This window comes from Triplophysa rosa, linkage group LG19 (assembly GCF_024868665.1).
Source record: "Triplophysa rosa linkage group LG19, Trosa_1v2, whole genome shotgun sequence".
Lineage (NCBI taxonomy): Eukaryota > Metazoa > Chordata > Actinopteri > Cypriniformes > Nemacheilidae > Triplophysa > Triplophysa rosa.
Genome location: NC_079908.1, coordinates 9,275,447 through 9,295,104, shown reverse-complemented (window position 1 = coordinate 9,295,104; position 19,658 = coordinate 9,275,447). Strand labels below are relative to the sequence as shown.

At 37.8% G+C, this 19,658-nt stretch overlaps 1 protein-coding gene across 1 annotated transcript in view; it reads left to right on the top strand.

The window, feature by feature from the left end:
* Nucleotides 1-19,658, top strand: part of tenm2b (teneurin transmembrane protein 2b) — a 217,769-nt gene that overhangs the window by 35,334 nt on the left and 162,777 nt on the right. The window contains exon 2 of the mRNA XM_057360479.1: nucleotides 10,885-11,164. Within this exon, the coding sequence (XP_057216462.1) occupies nucleotides 10,939-11,164 (226 nt within the window). The 5' untranslated portion in view covers nucleotides 10,885-10,938. The remainder of the gene's footprint in view (nucleotides 1-10,884; nucleotides 11,165-19,658) is intronic.

Here is a 19,658-nt window from a genome sequence, read left to right as displayed (position 1 = left end):
TTTGTTAATATTATTTGATGCATTAGCTTACATAAACACTGATCAATAGTTTTTCAGCATTTGTACATTTTTGCTAATGTTAGTTCAGTGCACATTAACCTCTGTAAAGGTAACATTAACAACTTTGATTATAACAATTCAGTTTCTAGTTAAATTCAGTTCCCTTTCTGTCGGTCTCTCGACGTTGTGTCGAACCGACAGATGGGGTTCGTCCCTGAGAACCAATCGCTTCCGACTACTTAGAAAAGGCCAATGAAAATTGGCAAATGAAATTTGCATGCCGGACTCTGCCCCGGACATCCGGGTATAAAAGGGAGACGGCGTGCATCATTCATTCACCTTTTGTTCTTCGGAGCCTTCGCTGATGAAGATCGACTCTTGCTACTTAGCAAAAGAATTCTACTTGCTGGTTCTACGAAGTGGTGCAGCGAACTGTCCCTTCCTGCAGCGACTTCCCCTGGGCGTCTCGGCGGTTCCAGAGGTGTTCGAGTTGTTCGAGTCCAGAGGTGTTCTAAAAGAGCTAATTTCTCCAGCGCGGCATGTCTCACAGGGGCCTAGCGCCCACTTTTTCACAAAAAGAGTTTCCTATGTCCCTGGGTGTTCTTCACAGCCGCTCTCACCCTCTGTCAGACGGTGTTCGGCCACTCGACGTTTTTCACTTTTCATGGTTGCAAAGCAGCTAAATACAGTACAGATAGAAGTAATAGAAAAGAAGGATGCAATTATGAAAGATATAGAAAAAAGAATATGTGGAATTATAATATTAATTGCAAAAACTAACCTTTAAAGATCGGGTAACGTACTCAGTTTTTGCCAATCTCATATTAATCTTGAGTACCTATACAGTAGTATTGCATACGTTGTATCTTCGAAGAAGAAGACATTTATAAAAGACAGATAGAGCTGTATGATTATTTCCAGAAAAACACGAGCTGCTGGAGGCAGGCAGTGGGACAGAACTACAGCCAAGCATTTCATTAATCCCTTCGTGTTTTTTACATTATGCACGTACACGCCGATTGCCAACAAAGAACAAACATACGACTTAGTTTGACTTACCGCGTGCAGTTCATGTCCGGCATTGTCATGATTCTTGGGTGAGGGGAGAGACAGAGGACCCAAGTGCAGACAGGAGGTAAGGGGTTAACAAAACTTTAATAATAAAAAAATACAAATCAAAAACCCACAGTGTAACATAACAAAACATGGAAACAGGAACAAGGACAAACTAAACTAAGATAACAACACTTGACATTAACCACAATAAACTAGATTAACTGAAAGACAGTAACTTACCCACATGACACAAACACGACACAACAGTACAATGATCCAGCACAGGACAGAAAACACAGGGACCTTATAAAGGGGACAAATCAAGAGGGAGCAGGTGCGGGGCATGAACTAATTAACAAACAATAACGAAGAGAAGAAAGGGCTGGAACAGAGATGCCACACCGGAGAGTGGAAGACCAACAGGGACAAAACGCCACTCTCCACATAAAACATAAGGTTCTGTCATGGTTCTGCCACTAGGTCAAGAAAAGCAAGACAAGGTGGAGCAGAACCATGACAGGCATCTTTTAGCACTGGGACCGTTCCACCTATCAGTTTCAAACAATCTCCAAATCAAACGTTATATCCACCGTTTATATAACATCCATCACTGAAATGCTGTGAACAAACAAACACACCTAAACTTCACTGTCGCAAGAGTAACGAGCTCAGCTGCAGGCCCACAGCGCAGCCAATCTTTACGCAGCGCAGCCAATCTTGATGGTAAGAGGGTCTCGGTCGTCGGTTGGCTATTTCTTTCGCCTTGCCGTGCTTCTCCGGGAGAATTGCCCAATAAAAGGAATAGGATCCCTGTTACAAAAACAGGGATACAGACTTTTAAAAAACTTTCTGAAACAAGTTGGAGTGCTGGGGGAGTGTATCAAGCACAGAAATACTACGCCATACATCCAACTTGTTTTTTTTAAAGTTGACCATGTTAAGCATGAGAAGCCAGCCCGTTCAACAGTGTACAGAAGTCAGAATGCATGATGACATAGCATTTTATCCCGTCTTTAATAATAAAAGACTGCATAAAAATAAGAAAATAATAAGACTGTGAGTTTCTACATAGAAAGATGACTGAATTGAAGACAAATATAGTTAACGTTAGTGAATGCATTAAATCATGTTACCAGACATTAAATTTGGGTAAGTCTTAACTAAATTTCAAACAAACCATTGAGTTAGAAAGATTGTGGGATCATGTTTCATCAATGTACATTGTATTACAATACCACCATGTATTATAAAACCATATATGGTGTCATTTATTTATTTTGTCTATTTCTTTTGAAGTATTTCTCTTTACTACAATAACCGCTGCATAGTTGTATAAAGCTGCTTTGCAACAATGCAAAATTGTATAAAGTGCTATATGAATAAAATTGAATGAAATGTGCGTGACATAATGAGACAAGAAATAGACACTTTGTGTGTTCTGACAAAAACAATTTGTTTGTTTTAAGTCTGAACAGCAAAAATAAAAATAAATACTGTAAATAAAGTAAATAAATATTGCTGATGTCCTTCTGAAACCTTGCATCTCCATATTTCTCCATAGATTTTTTTATTTGTATTTTATATTTTATATTTTTATTTGTGCCGTTTTGCCTTTTATTTGTACAGCTTAAGTGAGACAGGACAGGAAGCGAAGTGGGAGAGAGAGAAAGGGGTGGGTTCAGGAAAGGACCACGAGCCCGATGTGCAACTGCGCCACGTGTTGGAGCACTGCCCACAGGCTATTGGATCCGACATAAATTATTATTAGTGACCCTTTCTGTCTGTGACTGGGCTTTGCAAATATCTAACCAATAAAAATATTTTAAAAGGTGCTAGTCAGCTTTGACAAAACAGTATTTAAGTGTTTTTCTCATTTCCTGAAAAACAGCAAAGTTGGACATCCGAGGTTTCAGAAGGACACCAACGATATTTCGTTTTTTGGACTGTAACACATATTTTATGTAATGTCATACAAAGTGCTTCTCTATATCATCCGGAACTGACTCCATACACAGATTTTTACTCAATCTTTCCTAAAGAATAATGTGAAATTCTCTGTGGTGAGTAGTGAACGACTCAGCAGTTTGGTATAAGGACGGATGCTCCAAATCCCTCTGTCATTTATATTCCCTCACACACCACTGTGAACCGTCACACAGCGAGGCAAAACTTCCAAGTTTCTGTCTTTTCTTTCCACGCTGACAGCTACTCTCAGTTGTCGTGTGAGAAAGTCTCTTGGCATCGTGCTGACGCTTACAAAACATCATTACTATGGCAACCGATATAAATACACAGAGATGTCATCTGAACAAGATTTCATCACATGCAAAACAAAAGCATGGACCGCCATTGGTAAGAATCCAATTTGAAACCCAAATAGGATTGGAGTCCAGTGTGAACGCAAAGGTCAAATAAACGCTCCCAAATCTGTGCTTGTAGAAAAAGGTGAAGAGAAGAGAAAGGGAAGAGTGAAGAATGCATCATCTCAGCGTAGCGAACAGGGCCGATAATGAGATGGTGTAAGAGCGAGAGATGCTCGCCGAGTGTGTGTTGAGCGCAGTGTAGTGTCTGCATTCTAATTTTATGGCACTTGGGAGTGGAGAGTACAGGCCTCTTCTGGCACTCGTGTTAGCCGCCTGCCACGGAATATAATGTGTTTGGAGAGCAGTCCTATTATCCAGGCCTGGGGGGAAGGAGGCTGAAGTGGTCAGTGGAGCAGCCCTTTAGACAGAGCTGCGGGTCTGTTCGTGTGTGTGCGAGCCACTTCTCCGTGCCGCCTCTGTCTTTATTAACAGCGCTCGGTGTAACAGCCTCTCACGCTGTGGTCGAGTGAGAGCAAACCAGTGAGCAAACACCTCCGAAGAGCTCTCATCCTCCCTCTGCCTCGATCTCTCTCAATCTCTGCCTAGATTTATTTAATTCTGCGCCCGCGAGCCGTAGAGTTGTAACTGTTACGGCGCGCCAGTCTATTCCCTCCGTACAATCGGGTTCGTCATGCTGTTCAGACAGTTATATTGAAACGGGACTGAGGTGTCATTGTTTTTCATTGAAGTGCGGCGGTAAATGATGTCACGTTACACTGGATGAGGTAATGGAGGGCTCCGAAGGAGAGACAAAGCTATTCAGCCCACTTTCATGTAATTTCGTGTTTGGTGTGCGACGACGTGTTATTAAGTGAAATGTTACTCTTTGAGATATTGTATTTTAGGACCAATAATGTAAAAATGGTATAAAGTATTTCGGGAGTCTGAGCAGTGGATGTCATGTGATCACTCCTAAGCTGCAGTAAAATTGATATGAAAGTTAATGTTAATAGCTCTCCAACTGGTCAATGGAAATATCTAGTACAATACAATGAAAAATCAATGATTTTATGCTGCTATATGTACAGTACCCATCAATCGTTTGGAAGCGCTTGATTAAAATGTGTCTAATTAAATTAAAAGTCTTGTAATCTGAATGTGTGTGCTTAAATGTTTGGAATTTCTTTTGTAGACAAAAATATAATTGTGTCTTTAGAAAACAAAACATTTTGAAAAGTATTTTTGAAATGCATGATTTAGACCAAATAATAAAACTCTAAATAAATTAAAAACTCATTCAATACTCGTTAAAAATTTTTTTTTATTTTAGAAAAAATGATGTACTAATTTAATTTTAAGAAATATCAAGAAATTAAAAGTACTTGGATGCAAAACAAACAGCCGCGAAACACAGCTAGCACTTGTTCTGCAACTCTTTTTAGCACCTCGGTGTGCTGATAACGAAACAGCGCCTCTACTGTGGCGTAATGCCGCAACTGCAGTTACAAATGACAGTCTGTTAAATGCAGCATTTCTTGTGAAGACACCCGACATAGTTTTGGCGAGAGCCTGAGGCGGCACAACATTTGATGGAGGCGGCCTCCTCCAATCTCTCTATGCAGGAAAAACCGTGGGTAAACAGACAGTTTTCAAAACTGATTTTTATGTCTTTGCTCAGCAACTCATGCAACTCATGTCAATTTGCTCATGTTTTTTGAACCCAAATAAAAGTTGACTGAACAAATTGAATTTTGGAATGGCAGTCAGTTTAGAAAGATGCTTTTTTTGCCCCATCACATGCTAACTGGCCTAGATCACTTCAATACACATATGCAAATGTCTTTTTAAGTAATAAATATTGAGCACATAAGAAAGATGAACTGTCCAGGTGTTTCCCTGCCTTTGGCCAGAGATGCTGGGATGAGCTCCAGTACTCCCTACAACACTATAGGTACATAGTAAAAGCACTGTAGAAAATGAATGTATAGATGAGAAAGATCTCATTAGACACAATCGACCATTAAACAAAAGCTATTTCTGTTTGTCTTTGTTTGTTGAAATGGCCCAGTTAAGTCTGCACTGGCTAGGGCTTCTGAAGCTCAAAGTTTGCCTTTTTTCCCAAATACCAGACCATCCTCTAGAGATGCTAGTAAAAATAAACTAAAACCACACCGTCCCTCTCCTGGTGCATGGCAGCCCAGGAGACTGACTACATTGCTGCCTCAGGGCTTCAGATAAAGCAAAACTGTTCTGCGCTCGCTTTAGGGTGTACTTCTCTCTGGGTGCATGCTCTGTACCACGGTGCTGTACCTTCAAAGACTTCAGAACCTCACAAAAAAACTCTACATCGCCTCTGGTGCCCGCGGAGTGGGAGGAAATTTTGACATCGACTTTGCCATGTCGAAAATAGACGCAGTTCTTCTCTGGCAAAGTTTAGAGAGCACGGAGGTGTGATTCCAGCACGGGCAGAACAGCCCTCTAAGCTCTGCCTCTAATACAATTACCAAGTTTTGACATTTTCTGCTGAGAGGACCGTTTCCATCAGATCACTCAGAGTAAACAGCAACTCCACCCTGCCGTACTTTGTCCGAGCTAAAGCTGCTGTCCTTCATGTACTCACATGTATTGCTTTTCAGCAATTTTGAAATGCTCTCCTGTCAGATTGGGCCGCAAACATTTGTTATTTTCAAGCTGCTCCATTTCCACACTCTTAAAAAAAAGGTGCTTCAAAAGGTTCCTCGATGCCAAAGAAGAACCTTTTGGTTCCATAAAGAACCTTTAACATCTGAAGAACCTTTCTGTTTGACACAAGGTTCTTTGTTGCGAAAAAGGTTCTTCATATTATACAAAAGTAAGAAAGAGATGGTGCTTCAAAGAGCCTTTGGCTGAATGGTTCTTTGTGGAACCAAAAATGATTCTTCTATGGCATCGCTGTGAAGAACCTTTAAGCACGCTTATTTTTATAGAGTGCAGAAGGCCCGAATAATCAATGAATGCACCTCAACCTACTTTATCTTAAGCTAATTGAAGGCAGGCAGCAATGAACTTAAAATCAAAGTGGTTTACTTAAGCTTTATATTGTAGACCAGGGCACTCATCTTTACCTGGCCCGCCTTAATATTTCAAATAAATGGAGAGACTTTGAGAATGGTGTGCTTTAAGAAATGCGCTTCCTCCTGAGACGCCACGCCTTTGAAAGTTCAAAACGCTGCTACATTCAATATGAAAGTAAATCTCGCGGCTCATAACGAATGACGTCTTATAAAGCGATTCGAGTCGATAAAGCGAGTCGGTTTGCGCACGTGATGGTTTGCGCACGCGATAGGTCGCGATCCAAAATGCGTCTTGTGCCCTTGAAAGTAACTGCAGGAAAAGTACTGTACTACACCACGTGAACTATTGTCTCAGATAAGGAAATAACGATGCTGTTTTATTACTGCATTCATTATGTATGATTTAAACAGCTTTGTTTATGAAAACAGCTGTTCATCTCCTTCCAGAACTTGCACTTCAAACGATCTACCCTTATACGTGCGTGGGGCACATGCATGCGATTGGCATTCACCCGAAGATTCAATAATAGCGTTCAGTTTCTTGCACAGATCGATTGATTCGCTTTATTAGACGTCAGTTTAACGTCAAGGGGCAGGGATTACTTTTGTGCTTAATGTATTAGCGTTTTTGACATTTTTATTTGACTTTCATTAATTCAATATCTTCATAAATATCTTATTGAAAAAAAACAATACCACCCACATCTTGGAAGTACTGGGGGACTGTAAATTAGGGGAGTAAATTAAGTGCAATTTCATTCAAAATATTAAGGAAAATAAAATACAATTAAAAGACAATATCCCTTTTAATTAAATATCATGAAAATGTATATACTGGATGCAATATTTGTGTGCATGTTTTAATATATGACCTGTAAGTAACAGCAACAAAAACAGTATAAAAGGAACAAAATGTAATAAATAACGGAAATACAAACTAACACAAGAAATTATGATATGGGAAAAAACTGGCCCGCATCCTATTTATACTTTTGGAATCCGGCCCTCAAAGAAAAGTAGTTGAAGACCCCTGTTGTAGACATTGGTTTATTCAATGTTTTAGTGTTGCTTACTGTATTTGCTTTTTTTTAACTTGACAGTATGTTGAACAACAGATTGTTTAAAGGTCCAGTGTGTAATTTTTTGGAGGCTCAATTGAGAGAAATGCAATATAATATACATAACTATGTCTTCACAGGTGTGTAAAGACCTTACATAATGAAGCGTTATGTTTTTATTACCTTAGAATGAGCTATTTCTATCTACATACACCGCGGGTCACCTTACATAGAATTCAACATGTTGTTTCTACAGTAGCCCTAAACAGTCAAACTGCTCTCCAGAGCGCTTTTCGTAAATACGTAATCTCCTTCAGCAAAGAAGCAAAAACACAACGACATCTTTGTCCTGTGTCATCCACCGTAGTGCTTTGAAAGGGAGGGATGGAGTGAGCCGTTGGTTGCAATTCGCAACCTCACTGCTAGATGCCACTAAAACCTCATATTGCTCCTTTAATATTATGCACTGTGTTGCAATGCATGATAAAATTGTAATCTTTGGTTGAACTATGTCTTTTAAGTATTCATCACTCTTTCTTAAAATGATAACCCATAAAGCTCAACTTCCCCTCTTCCAATGCCATTATAAATCTCACTGCCCTGTCTAGCAGCCTCTCCCTGCTCATTTCCTGCTATAATTATCATTACCGTCCCTGCCGCCTGGATCTAAGCAGTTCTAATTGAACAGTCACAGTTAACAGTTGGTCACTCTGTGCCAGGCGAGAGCACCAGTCGGTCTCAGCATGCCGTTTTCCATGGCCTTTTGTTAGACTGATTAAGACGCCGCTCTGCCCGAGTTGGATTTTTGCGGATTAACTTTAATGGAGTAGCCTGGTACGATCCACCTCAGTGTGCCAGTGAGATTCCTGGGTAGATAGGAAGGTTGTATCAATTATTGACATATAGCAAAATACTGAAGGGCTGTTGCTGTGGTGGCTGTTATTACAGGAAACTTTTAAAACTTAAAAAAAATGTATAGGTGGGCTAAAGATTGTACATACAGTACATGTCTTCGAGTTACAAAGGTTATGTTGTTTATGTTGAGCCATACTTGAATCAGAATATTTTATATGATATTTGTATCATATATATAGTCATTATAGTGTGAATGCTGCATGTGTGGTATAAGCTATATTGCTAATGTTTGTACAAAACAGAAGATTGATTTGTCACCATTCTCTCAATTATACAATGTACAAATGGGTTCGATGTACAAAAAGACAGTTTTATATGAACAAGCTTTTTATCAAAAGCCAAGATCAATGGCAAGCGCGACCTCGGGCATATTTATTTGAAAACTGCTTTATGAAGCTTTGTATTTTCCACAGAATGATGAATTTGCATTGTCTGCATGTTCCGCCTGCCAATGGTGCAATTATTGACGGAAATATCAATCGACACTCAATAAACATAACTAGAGTGCCACCCCGTATGTAAACACGTCTGGTTTTTCATTGAACGTATTGACTGCGCAGTGGCTGCTGGGTGTCCCACAGTATCAGAGTTGCTTCATACTGCCTTGGTCTGAAATTGATTTCTTTTTGAAGATATGTTTTAATACTGTTGATTTAATGTTAAATTGAAATACAGCAACTTGCATTACATTTTATCTATTTAACAGTACAATGAACTTGGAATCAAACCCATGACCTTACTTATCAAAGTTTTAAATTATTATATTAATATTGATGTTGATATTGATATTAATATTAATGATAAGTATTATATTATGACTTATTATTATTAGGTATGAGTATTATATTATTATTATTATTATTAAGTAATAAAATAATAATGAATGCATTATTATTTTATTACTTAGTAATAATAATAATAATAATAATAACAATAAAAAGTATGATTATTATTATTATTGTTTTATCACTTATTATTATTATAATGGTTATAATAATAATACTGATTAGTATCAAGTATGATTATTATATTTGTATTAATATTAATATTTTAATGTTTTAATTAACATTTATAATTATTTTTATTAAACCATGTGACGTCAATCCAATAGTAATGGAAAATAGATGGTTAAGGTACTGGGTTCGATAAATAACCTTTAGAGGTTTTAACCCAGCATTTGATTATGATGTGGTTTCTTTTACAAAACTTGAAAATGTGTTGACCTGTTTTCCAACGAAATTGGTTGAAATGACCTAGACTCATGCCACAATGCTTTTTCTTTTACGTACTCGGAATGTAAGCTTTTGATTCACATTATAATAGTTCTCAGAGAACAGACACTTTAACTGTTTTAAGTGAAACCAAGTTTTTAAAGCCGACATCTCCCTGGGCTTACGTTTTATAGATTGAAGTAAAAATATTGGCCTTGTAACTGCTTGTCTGCACAATTTTTGTAGGAAAGGTAATTTGTTCCAGAGTACCCCAGAGTAATTTAGAAAAGTGCTGTTTCTCTTTCATTGTCGCCGGTTTTCTATCATTTAATATTAAAGGGCTATTTTTCGTGACCACATGATGTAAACGTCCTAAACAACAGGCTTTCTGCCAAAGTCTCGATGGTTTGATTGGATCTTCGCAGGCCTGGCTAACTCAGCACAGTGACACAGATGTAGAGTGGGAGGGTGTTATTGAGACGCTTTCGCTCTACCTGAAAATAAGGCATAATGGGGATACGTCTGTCTCGAGCTGAACATAGCACGTTCTGTTTGGGAGCCTTGTTACATTGTTGTGATGTATTTTTTCTTGAAATATGATGTTCGCTATTGATTTGTTTGGAGAACAGCTTTCACAGGTGGTTATCAGCGTGATCTAGAGCTGATATTTGGTGGATTTGCTGTTTAGGAATTTGCTAATAGAGAAACATCTCAACTGTTGCTTTTAACAACAGATTTGAATTAGGACAAAGCTACAGTTGTTTGTATTCACTTGCATGCTATTCTAAACCTTAATGCTATTTTCTCTATGAAACCGAAAAAGGACGAATTTCACACTTCTTTCTGTACAGCGACAGCTTATAGTGACCGGGGCCTGTCAAGTTCCGAAAAGCACAAAACAGTCATGCAGCATGTGTGATGCATTTCAAGTCTTCCTTTTAGTGCTTTGTGTGAGAAATAGATTGAAACTCAAGTCGTTATTTTCTAATAATCCCTCGAGTGAGCTGTTAACGTTGGCATTGAGTCAGTCATTTCAATTCCAACTGGATCAATGAACATCAAAATTATGAAAAGTTAAAACGGTTGGTAGATGTTTGCTTGCATCTATACTCCAAAAACAGAACAACAAAAATCCATAACAACCAAAATAGATGTTTTGATTTTTAAGGATAATTCCACAACGTTCACATTGCGTGATATCAACAGTGTGTGACAGGCCTATTTATAAAGTATAAAGACCGATCAGAACCAACAACACAAAGTATTTACTCCTTGCTGCTCTCTACAGGTAATTGATTATAATTGGCCGTTAGCTCCTGCGAGCTGATTGGCTCCTGCAGTGATGGATCTGAAGGACAGACGGCAGCGCTCTTTGACACGGGGACAGTGCGGAAAGGATATTCACTATGCTACTTCCTCCATGGATGGTGAGAACTGCCATATAGTGTCACAGAGATCCTACAGCTCCAGCAAGACGCTAAAGGCCTACCAGCAGGACGGACGTCTGCGCTATGGAGGATGTGTCGCAGAGCTCGTACACCAGGAGAAAGAGCAATACGTCAGACAAGGTGAGAGTTACTTTCATTGCTATCGTAAATACTTATATGGCAATATAGCAAAAAGCCTTTTCTGTAGTTTAACTAGAAACACCAAGGTGATGGGTTCAAACATCATTAACGACAGTTTCTATGGGCAGCTATACGCAAGTCGTCCGCCATATTGGAAAGATCAAAATAGTATAATGCAGTACTTCATGTTTTCCTTTCGTCTTGTTAACTTCTTAGTATTCATCCATTTTTTTCTTATTTTATGTAGCAAACACTTGGGCTGTATCACACGAATATAAGAGCAACTCTTAAGTGCACGTTTGATACAGCAATCTATAGTCCAGAATTTTCTCATCAGTTGGGGCTTTAACACAAATGCCACCATGGATGAGTTTTATCCATTTTTAACCCACATAATCCAGTGTAATAAAATAGAGAGATTGGTTTTCTGTGATAAATTCATTTGCAGCTATTTAAACTATTGATCTATTGGTTAATACAATACAACCCCAATACAGTGTTATACCAGCTCAAAGAATCAACATACTTCACAGATGTTTCATATTATAGCGGTCTCTTCATCCTAAATTAAAATAGAAGAAATGAGATATTTTTTAAATCATAAAAATCAGTAGACCGTAATTGTACATTATGTCCTATAGAACAATAGTCTCAGCATTGCAGCTCTTGATGATGTTCTGCATTACATTATTGCTGTATAAGGATGGAACCTGCATGTTAATGTAACCTCTCAGTCTGATAACTTGTTTAATTACAACCTCCAAATTATTTGCAATCAAGGAAGAAACAAACCATTATCACCCAAATGATCACTGCACACAGCAATGTGCCTGCTCTCTGTGTTTGTTTTACCTAAAAACACCTGCTGAACTGTGTATTGTGCTACCAGGTTATGCTGTTCTCTCATTTGATCTTGCTATGTAAGAGTGTTCGACCAACTGGCCATATTCAATTGTAGTCCAGAAAATAAACAATGAGAATAAAAGACAAAAACAGTCCTTGCAAACACAGAACTCCTTTCAGTCCAACTGTGCTATTTTTCTTTAGCGCATTACATCTCATTGAAATGGTATATTTGTGTAAATATGCGAGTTTGTATATGTTTGGGGAATGTAAGTGTAGCCTTGGTGTATTTTCATTGAAGATTGTTTAAGACAGGAAAAGAAAAATACGGCAGTGATTTGTAGAATGCCAGGTCATACTTAATCTAAAACAGTTTTTTGATTGAAAACAAATATTTATTTCCTTGTAGTTGGGCTGTTAAACGATTAACCATGATTGATCACATCCATACTAAAAGTGTGTGTTTACCTAATAATATGTGTCTGTTTGCTGGGCGGGCATATTAAATTTGTATTTATCAACACATGCATATATACAGTATATTAAGGAATATTTGCATGTATATATTTATATTTGTATATAATTTAATTTAAATTATGTATGTGGTTATAAATACACAATTAATATACACAGTACACCGACACTTTTATTCCGGATGTGATTAATTGCGATTAATCATTTAACAACCCTACTAGTAATGCATATTTGGAATATTTTTTCTATTTTATTCTCTCAAAATTCAACAATCCGGATTGGATCTAGGCTGAACATACGGTTAGGATTTGTATTCTAGCAGCGTGATGGTTTTTATGGAGACTAAGCCAAATTCTCAATACAGCCCGAAGCATTTTTTGTCAGGTTTGATTTTGAAATATCCTGGAGAGGCATGCTGCCTGTCATATGGGGTTTTTTTCCGGACCTCTGTGTTTTCCATAGATGCTGGCTCAGACAAACATCAAAGACCATGTGAAACAGAGGCTCTTTTAATAGTCAGAGATGAGATGTGCCCCACTAGCAGTCCACATCTCATTATAGCAAAGTTTCATCTACCTAAAGCAAGAAGCAACCTTGTCGTCAACTCTCTTCTGTAAAAATAGCCCGGACCACTGAGACCTAAAGTAGCTGCACGCTGCTGCCTCATCTTTAGGGTAGAGAGAGAGAGAAAGCTGCCTGACTGACCTGTAAAGCGACAAATACATATATATAATTAAGTTTAAGGTGCTATTAGGGGCGGGGTTATCAGAGATTTATTACACCACAAATTATTAATGGTGTGAAACTCTGCAATGGTTTCCGTGATGATCCAAGGTTTAGTCAACACGTTTCAGTATCTTCTTTAAGCGGATGTGTAGGGACATGCTCATATGGTCAGGTGAGGAGTCTTGAGTTGCAGGATGCTCCGAGCTGGTGGTCCATGGCTGTAGTGGGGGTCCAGGGCTCAGCGGGTGACTCCGCCTCAGTAAGGGCCATATGGCGAGAGACATCCGGAGGTAAGGGAGCACTCGTTATGGACGTTTTGCAGGAAGGAACGCTCTGCCTCTCGGGTAGCATCGAACTCTATTACTGTCCCTTTAGTGCACTTTGTTCCTGCACAACAGCTGGTACCATGCGCTCACGGTACTTCATCTGAGCCCTACCGAAGTTGAGTTGCTCCAAATGTAGCAGAACATTGCAATTACAGCATGGGTGATTTTAAGTCAAATTTATACAGTTGAAGAAGCCAAACTTTATTTGCCTGAATGAGCTTGAGTATTTTATAGGTGAGCGTGTTGTAATACTGTATGCTGTGTTTTTGAAGTGACTTAAAGATGACTATAAAAGATCCTGAGAGTGGTTGGGTCAAAAAGGGATGAAGCCTATTGTTAAATTGATGTCCTTATTCGACACAATCATTGGTTGAAACAATAATAAATAAATATAAATAATATTTCATTAATAAATACTCATAAAACTGTAAAATTCTGGGAGCTGGGGCATCAGAAAAATACAGTAAAATAAGAATTTTTGTAAAACTTTTTGTAAAAAAGTTGAAATTTTAGTAAACCAAAATAATGGTATATAACCCTGCACAAAACGTGTAAATTTGATGTTTTTTCTGTAATTAAACATTTTTACCGTATTTCAAAAATACGTGAAAATGATGTATAATATTCTGTAAAATTTCAGTATTTTTACAGTGAGGATTTGTGCGTTTTAGTACGATTTTTCGCATCAGTGATGGTACGTGTAGGGGGTGGGGTTAGGGGAGGGGCTCCAGTATTGCTTTTTTCGTTTTTGTATGATTGACATTGTTCTAATTCATATGAATTAGTCATGTCATGAAATAGTTCCGAATTCCCTTGAGATCAGGTTGGTTAATGTATAATCCAACAGTTGGGTTTGTTCCTTTTTGAACCAACCAATTTTTTTTTAGGCCGTGAATAAAGTGTCACATCCAGACCACACTGATAGTGTGTTAACCAATCATCAGTGTTGTTTGACTAGACAAGTTCACGAACAAAAGGGGTTCGCAAACAGGAACTATCCAAGCACAAACATCAATGCATTCCAATATGATTTTCAGGCCTGTTTTCCCAGTAGGTATAAATTAACCTTGAGAGGGAGGGGTCACATAAGAGCGAATCAGGAGGCAAATCGGTCATCCTCTATTCTTGACATTACATCAGCTCCGTCAGAGAGCTCTCCATCTCTACGGATCCATTTACACCTGATATTAACATCCGTCTCATGTGATCCATTTTGAAGTGGCCAGTCAACACAGATTAACATTTACACCTGATATTTACGTGCGTGTCGGATGCATCTCGCATGACCCCTCCGATCGGGTTTCGTTGAGAGGAAGGTCTCTGATTTCTTGACCGCACACATCACGGCGTTTCGCTGCGTGTTGATGTCAGGCGTAATGAACATGATCGGTGCACATGTGCTGTGGGGTCTGAAGGTCTTGTGAGTTAAACACTTCTGTTATGCTTTAATGGGACTTGATATTTATCGCTGTCCACTGCGATCCGATCACACATGATATTACAGATGTAAACAGATCTTAAGTGCTACAGTGCCTGAAGCCTTTTGCTAAATCTATATATTAAACTAACAAAAAAAAACACAAATTATAGTCTTTCCTTTACAAATTTCCTCCCCCACACGACGGCTAATTTTAGACCTCCATCATATGGACTTGTCGCTCAGGATCAATGTCATTGAGACTGCATCGCTTTCAGGTTTCGATTTGTTTCGAGTAAGAGCAGGTAATTTAACAAGCTCTTGATGGGATTTTCTTCCATATTACTGCCGGCGGCCGTAAAAGCCGACGGAGGGCGGTTGGGATTGCGTAGCAGCGCTCTTGGTCTTTAAATGACAATGAAAAGCAGATTATGTTCAAATGCTGTTCTACCTCTTTCATACACCCACTGCCTGTTACTGCGTCGTTGAAGTATTGTGGGGGTCCAGGTGAGTCTCCATTGCAATTACGGATCATTTCCATGTTGAAGAGGGACATTAGGCCTCTGCTATAGAGTGGTGCGTAATGGGCAATGCTTGAGATGTAATATTGATGGGAGAGAGCTACGGCGCTCTGGCTGAAGTCTGTACTGGAATAAGAATGAGCTTTAACACTGGGAATGACAGACCACGAAACTGAACAGATGGATTAACAGGTAAACAGAGCTTGCTTTGTGGGAGACAGTAGCTGTTGGTGGTGATTCTCCATTTACATAGACTCTGACCTTGCAATGGCTTATGGGTCATTTTAAAATGGTTGCAATGCAATGTGTTTACTATCTGATACCCTTGATTCTGTCATGTCATCTCTGTTTCTCTCTCTCATTTACGTCAATCTGTCATTTGAACAGAACAATGTATTTAAACAGATTATGGCCGGTGCAGGAAACAATGTTGAATTCAAGACCTATTATAACAATATGAAATGTGTTAACAAACAATAACAATGTGTTATACTGATGTACAACAGTATATACTGTATTGTTGGCGCACCTCACAGTGTAGCCTGGTTCTGTAGGTGGAATGTTGTGGCTCCAAACACAAAAAGGACAATCCTTGAGCTTTTCACTGTTGTGCTCTTGAGCAAGGCACTTAACCTCGGGTCACATCAGGGACACTGTCTTTGTAAACTAGTGTGTGCGCGCGCGCGCACGCGTGTGTGTGGCAGTTTACCGCAAGTCATGAAATTCTACTAGCACAAATTGTGTGCCAATGAAAAGAGGTTCTGTTCTACCTTGTATTATAAAAGAGGATACTGATAATGTGTTTGAATGAATAAAACTGAATTGCAGCATTTTGTAGTCCCTTTGCCATCTTCAGGCCTTCTTAGAAACAATACATTATAATTATTATGGAGTATTACAGTATTTACATACAACAAACTGCATGTGCTAAAACAGGCAGGCATGATTATAATATATTTTAATACTATATAATCATATATGCACTATACCGGTCAAACATTTTAGAACTCATTGTCTGGAAAAAGTGTTGTACACACAAATGTAATTGTGCAAATATGAACTTTGTGAAAAAAATGTCTTGACTTTGACTGAATAATAAGAAAAAAGCAGGCAATAAGACCACAGGTTAGGAAATCCTTTAATATTGTTTAAAAAGTCCTTCTGAAACCTTGTATCTCCACATTCTATGGGTTTCATTTTTTTCCCATAAATTATTATTATTCACCATTTATGTTTGTCACCGAGTTTTCAAATATCTAACCAATAAGAAGTATTCAAAAGTGTTAACTTTGACAACACAGTATTTGATCCTTTAAAAAGTACAGCGTTTTTTCAATTTCCTGAAAAACAGCAAATTTGGACATACAAGGTTTCGGAAGGACAGCGACGATATCAGGGTGAAACCCCAAGAAGCCACTTGATAAAATGCCAAGTTAACATTTCTCTAAATTCTATGCAAAAAGTCACTACAATTTAATTTCTACTTTAATTTTTTGTTTACATTTTTTGTCACATCATAATTCCAGTTTTGATAAGCTTATTCATATTTCTTCCTCATTTTAGAAAAATAGTATAAGTAAGTCTTCTAAAACTTTTGACCAGTATTGAATATATTTTTAAAATTTTTAATAATATTTTAAAGTAAACTTTAATTGAATTGATATGCCTCTTATTTCACTTACAATGTTTGTTGTTCTACAGGTTTGCCGGTGGGTTTTACTTTTTCAGAGCAGAATTAAAGTAGATTTAAAAATATAATAAAACACCGAACATCACATAAGCATTTAATTTGCCAGAAGTGTTAATTAAATCTCATCTGTTGTTTATGTCACAGAGTGCTTCTGTTGGGTAATATTCCATTTGTTTTTGACAAAAAGATTGTGTAAAACATCAAAGCTCTTTAATATTTAAACACATTTTGACTATGACTAAAGAAGCTGAAATTCATAATGACTCACTGTAAGAAGTTAAAATATTATGTTGTCAGCCATATGCTCTCGAAATCTGAGAAAACTAAGATGTTGTTACAGCTGTGTCCTGAAGGTGTGAAATTCACAGTCCGAAGAAAGAATTGTCTTTAGTATTAATATTGAAATGACAAAAGGGTATATTTAATTGAAACTATTAACTAATTCCACTATACTCTTGGTACAGCTCCGCATCTTAAATATTGCTGTCGTCATGACGATCCACCCGAGTCTGCTTGTTAAATGCCTATCAAGACTCACACGTCTTTTAATATTCACTTTAGTGGAAAATTTACTGTCAGAACTTGATCTAGGATGCCACATTTGTGTGTCGACATGTGTCTGCAATTAGTCAGTGCATCAATGTTTTTATGAGAGAGCCACTAATATAGAAACAAACTGATTAATGACTAAAAAATGACAAAAGTGATCTACAATACAGTTGAATGGCCATTAACAGATATTTTTGTCCAGCAAATGTTAAATGTTTACTAAACAGTATGTTTATTAACTGTTCTGAGGTTTTTATTTGCGGTTTGTGATCTCATGAGCGAAATACCCTACAGTAGTGGTTCTCAACTGGGGGGCCCCAAGATGGTTCCAGGGGGGCCACAGATTTGATGAAATATAGTAATTTATCATACATTTTGTGCAATCAAATAAATCTAATCATAAAAATAGACAACCAACCAAAAGAATAGATTTTTTAGAATTGAATAACTGAATATGTTTTTGGTATAATTAAAGTTTTAAGTTTAATATTATAAATCTTTTTTGGGGGGGCCGCAATGCAATGCACTCTACACAAAGGAGGCCTTACAACAAAAAAGTTTGAGAACCACTGCCCTACAGTATGTGACTGAAGAATATCTCTGGCCGTAATACTGGTGTTAACCTTGAATGGTGATAATTCTTCATTTTTACACTTGAAGGGGATGAAGGGCAGCTCGCTGCAGAACTCCCTCTCCTCTCTATAGGGACAAGAGAAAGATATTTTTTTCTTATTTCAAAGTTCTTCAGTTTATATCTCTCTCTTCTCAGACTGTGGCTTTGATATGGTTATCTAGGAAAGGAAGGACGCCGGGCACAAACTATGGCAGAGAGCATCTCATATCTTCTGTGCTGGCTTTTCAGAGAGATTTAGTGTTTACCTCCAAGTGCATATTCTGAATCAGGGTGAGACATTAAGGCAAGCAAATATGACATATCGGGTGACCCCAAGAATTCAAAATACCATTGAATAACTCTGATTTAATATTTTATATTAAACTTATTTATTTATATAAAATTTTATATTTCACTTTTGGTCAAAAACATTTTATACTTGATGGCTTTTTAGAAAATATTCTACCATATTCTGAATCTTAAAAAAATCAAATTTTCTCTTAAAGTGTAACTACTGCGGATTATCTTGAACTTTAGTTCTCTGCTAAAAAAAAGTCTTTATTCTCCAAAATAGTCTTCCTTCAGAATAAAAGGCTTTAACATTTTCTATTCTGTTCTTTTTGCACTTATGGCAGATTATTAGATTCTGAGTCGCACCAAGCACCTGGACTATCCGAGTTTTTATGTAGTCGGCCCATTTGCACAAGGCAAATGGTAAGCCAGTGGAGTGAACCCTAATTTCCCACCCCCTCCAGACTTTAATGGACTCTAATGCAAGTATCCAGGGGTTTATAAGCCTTGAAAATTAGCCTGCCAATGAAAATTGGCTCGTTTGTGAAAAAGGGTTGTGTCTTATAACTTGTCCAAAATAAGCCCCTGTCGATGGAATCAGTTGCCTCATATATGTGGGATAAAAGGGTATTGTTTTTCTTTTCTGTCATTCTTTAAGTTCTACATAATGGCAGCTTTAACACGAAATAATGCGAACATTCACGTAATATTTGATTTACGTCACAGGGCAGTATTTTTAGTGAACCGTGAGTTAAAGGAATAGATCACCGAAAAATGATCATTCTGTCATCATTTCCTCCCTCTTTTATAATTTCAAACCTGTGTGACTTTCTTTCTTTTGCAGAACACAAAAGAAGATATTTTGAAGAATGTTGGTAACAGAAAACCGTTTGTCCCCATTGACTTGCATTGGTTTTGTGTCCATACAAGTTAGGGAAGCTCATCGGCACTGGTCTCACGATTCGATTCGATTACGATTATTATGTCAACGATTCGATATCCCGATGCATTGCATGCATCACAATGCGTTGCATCATCAATTTG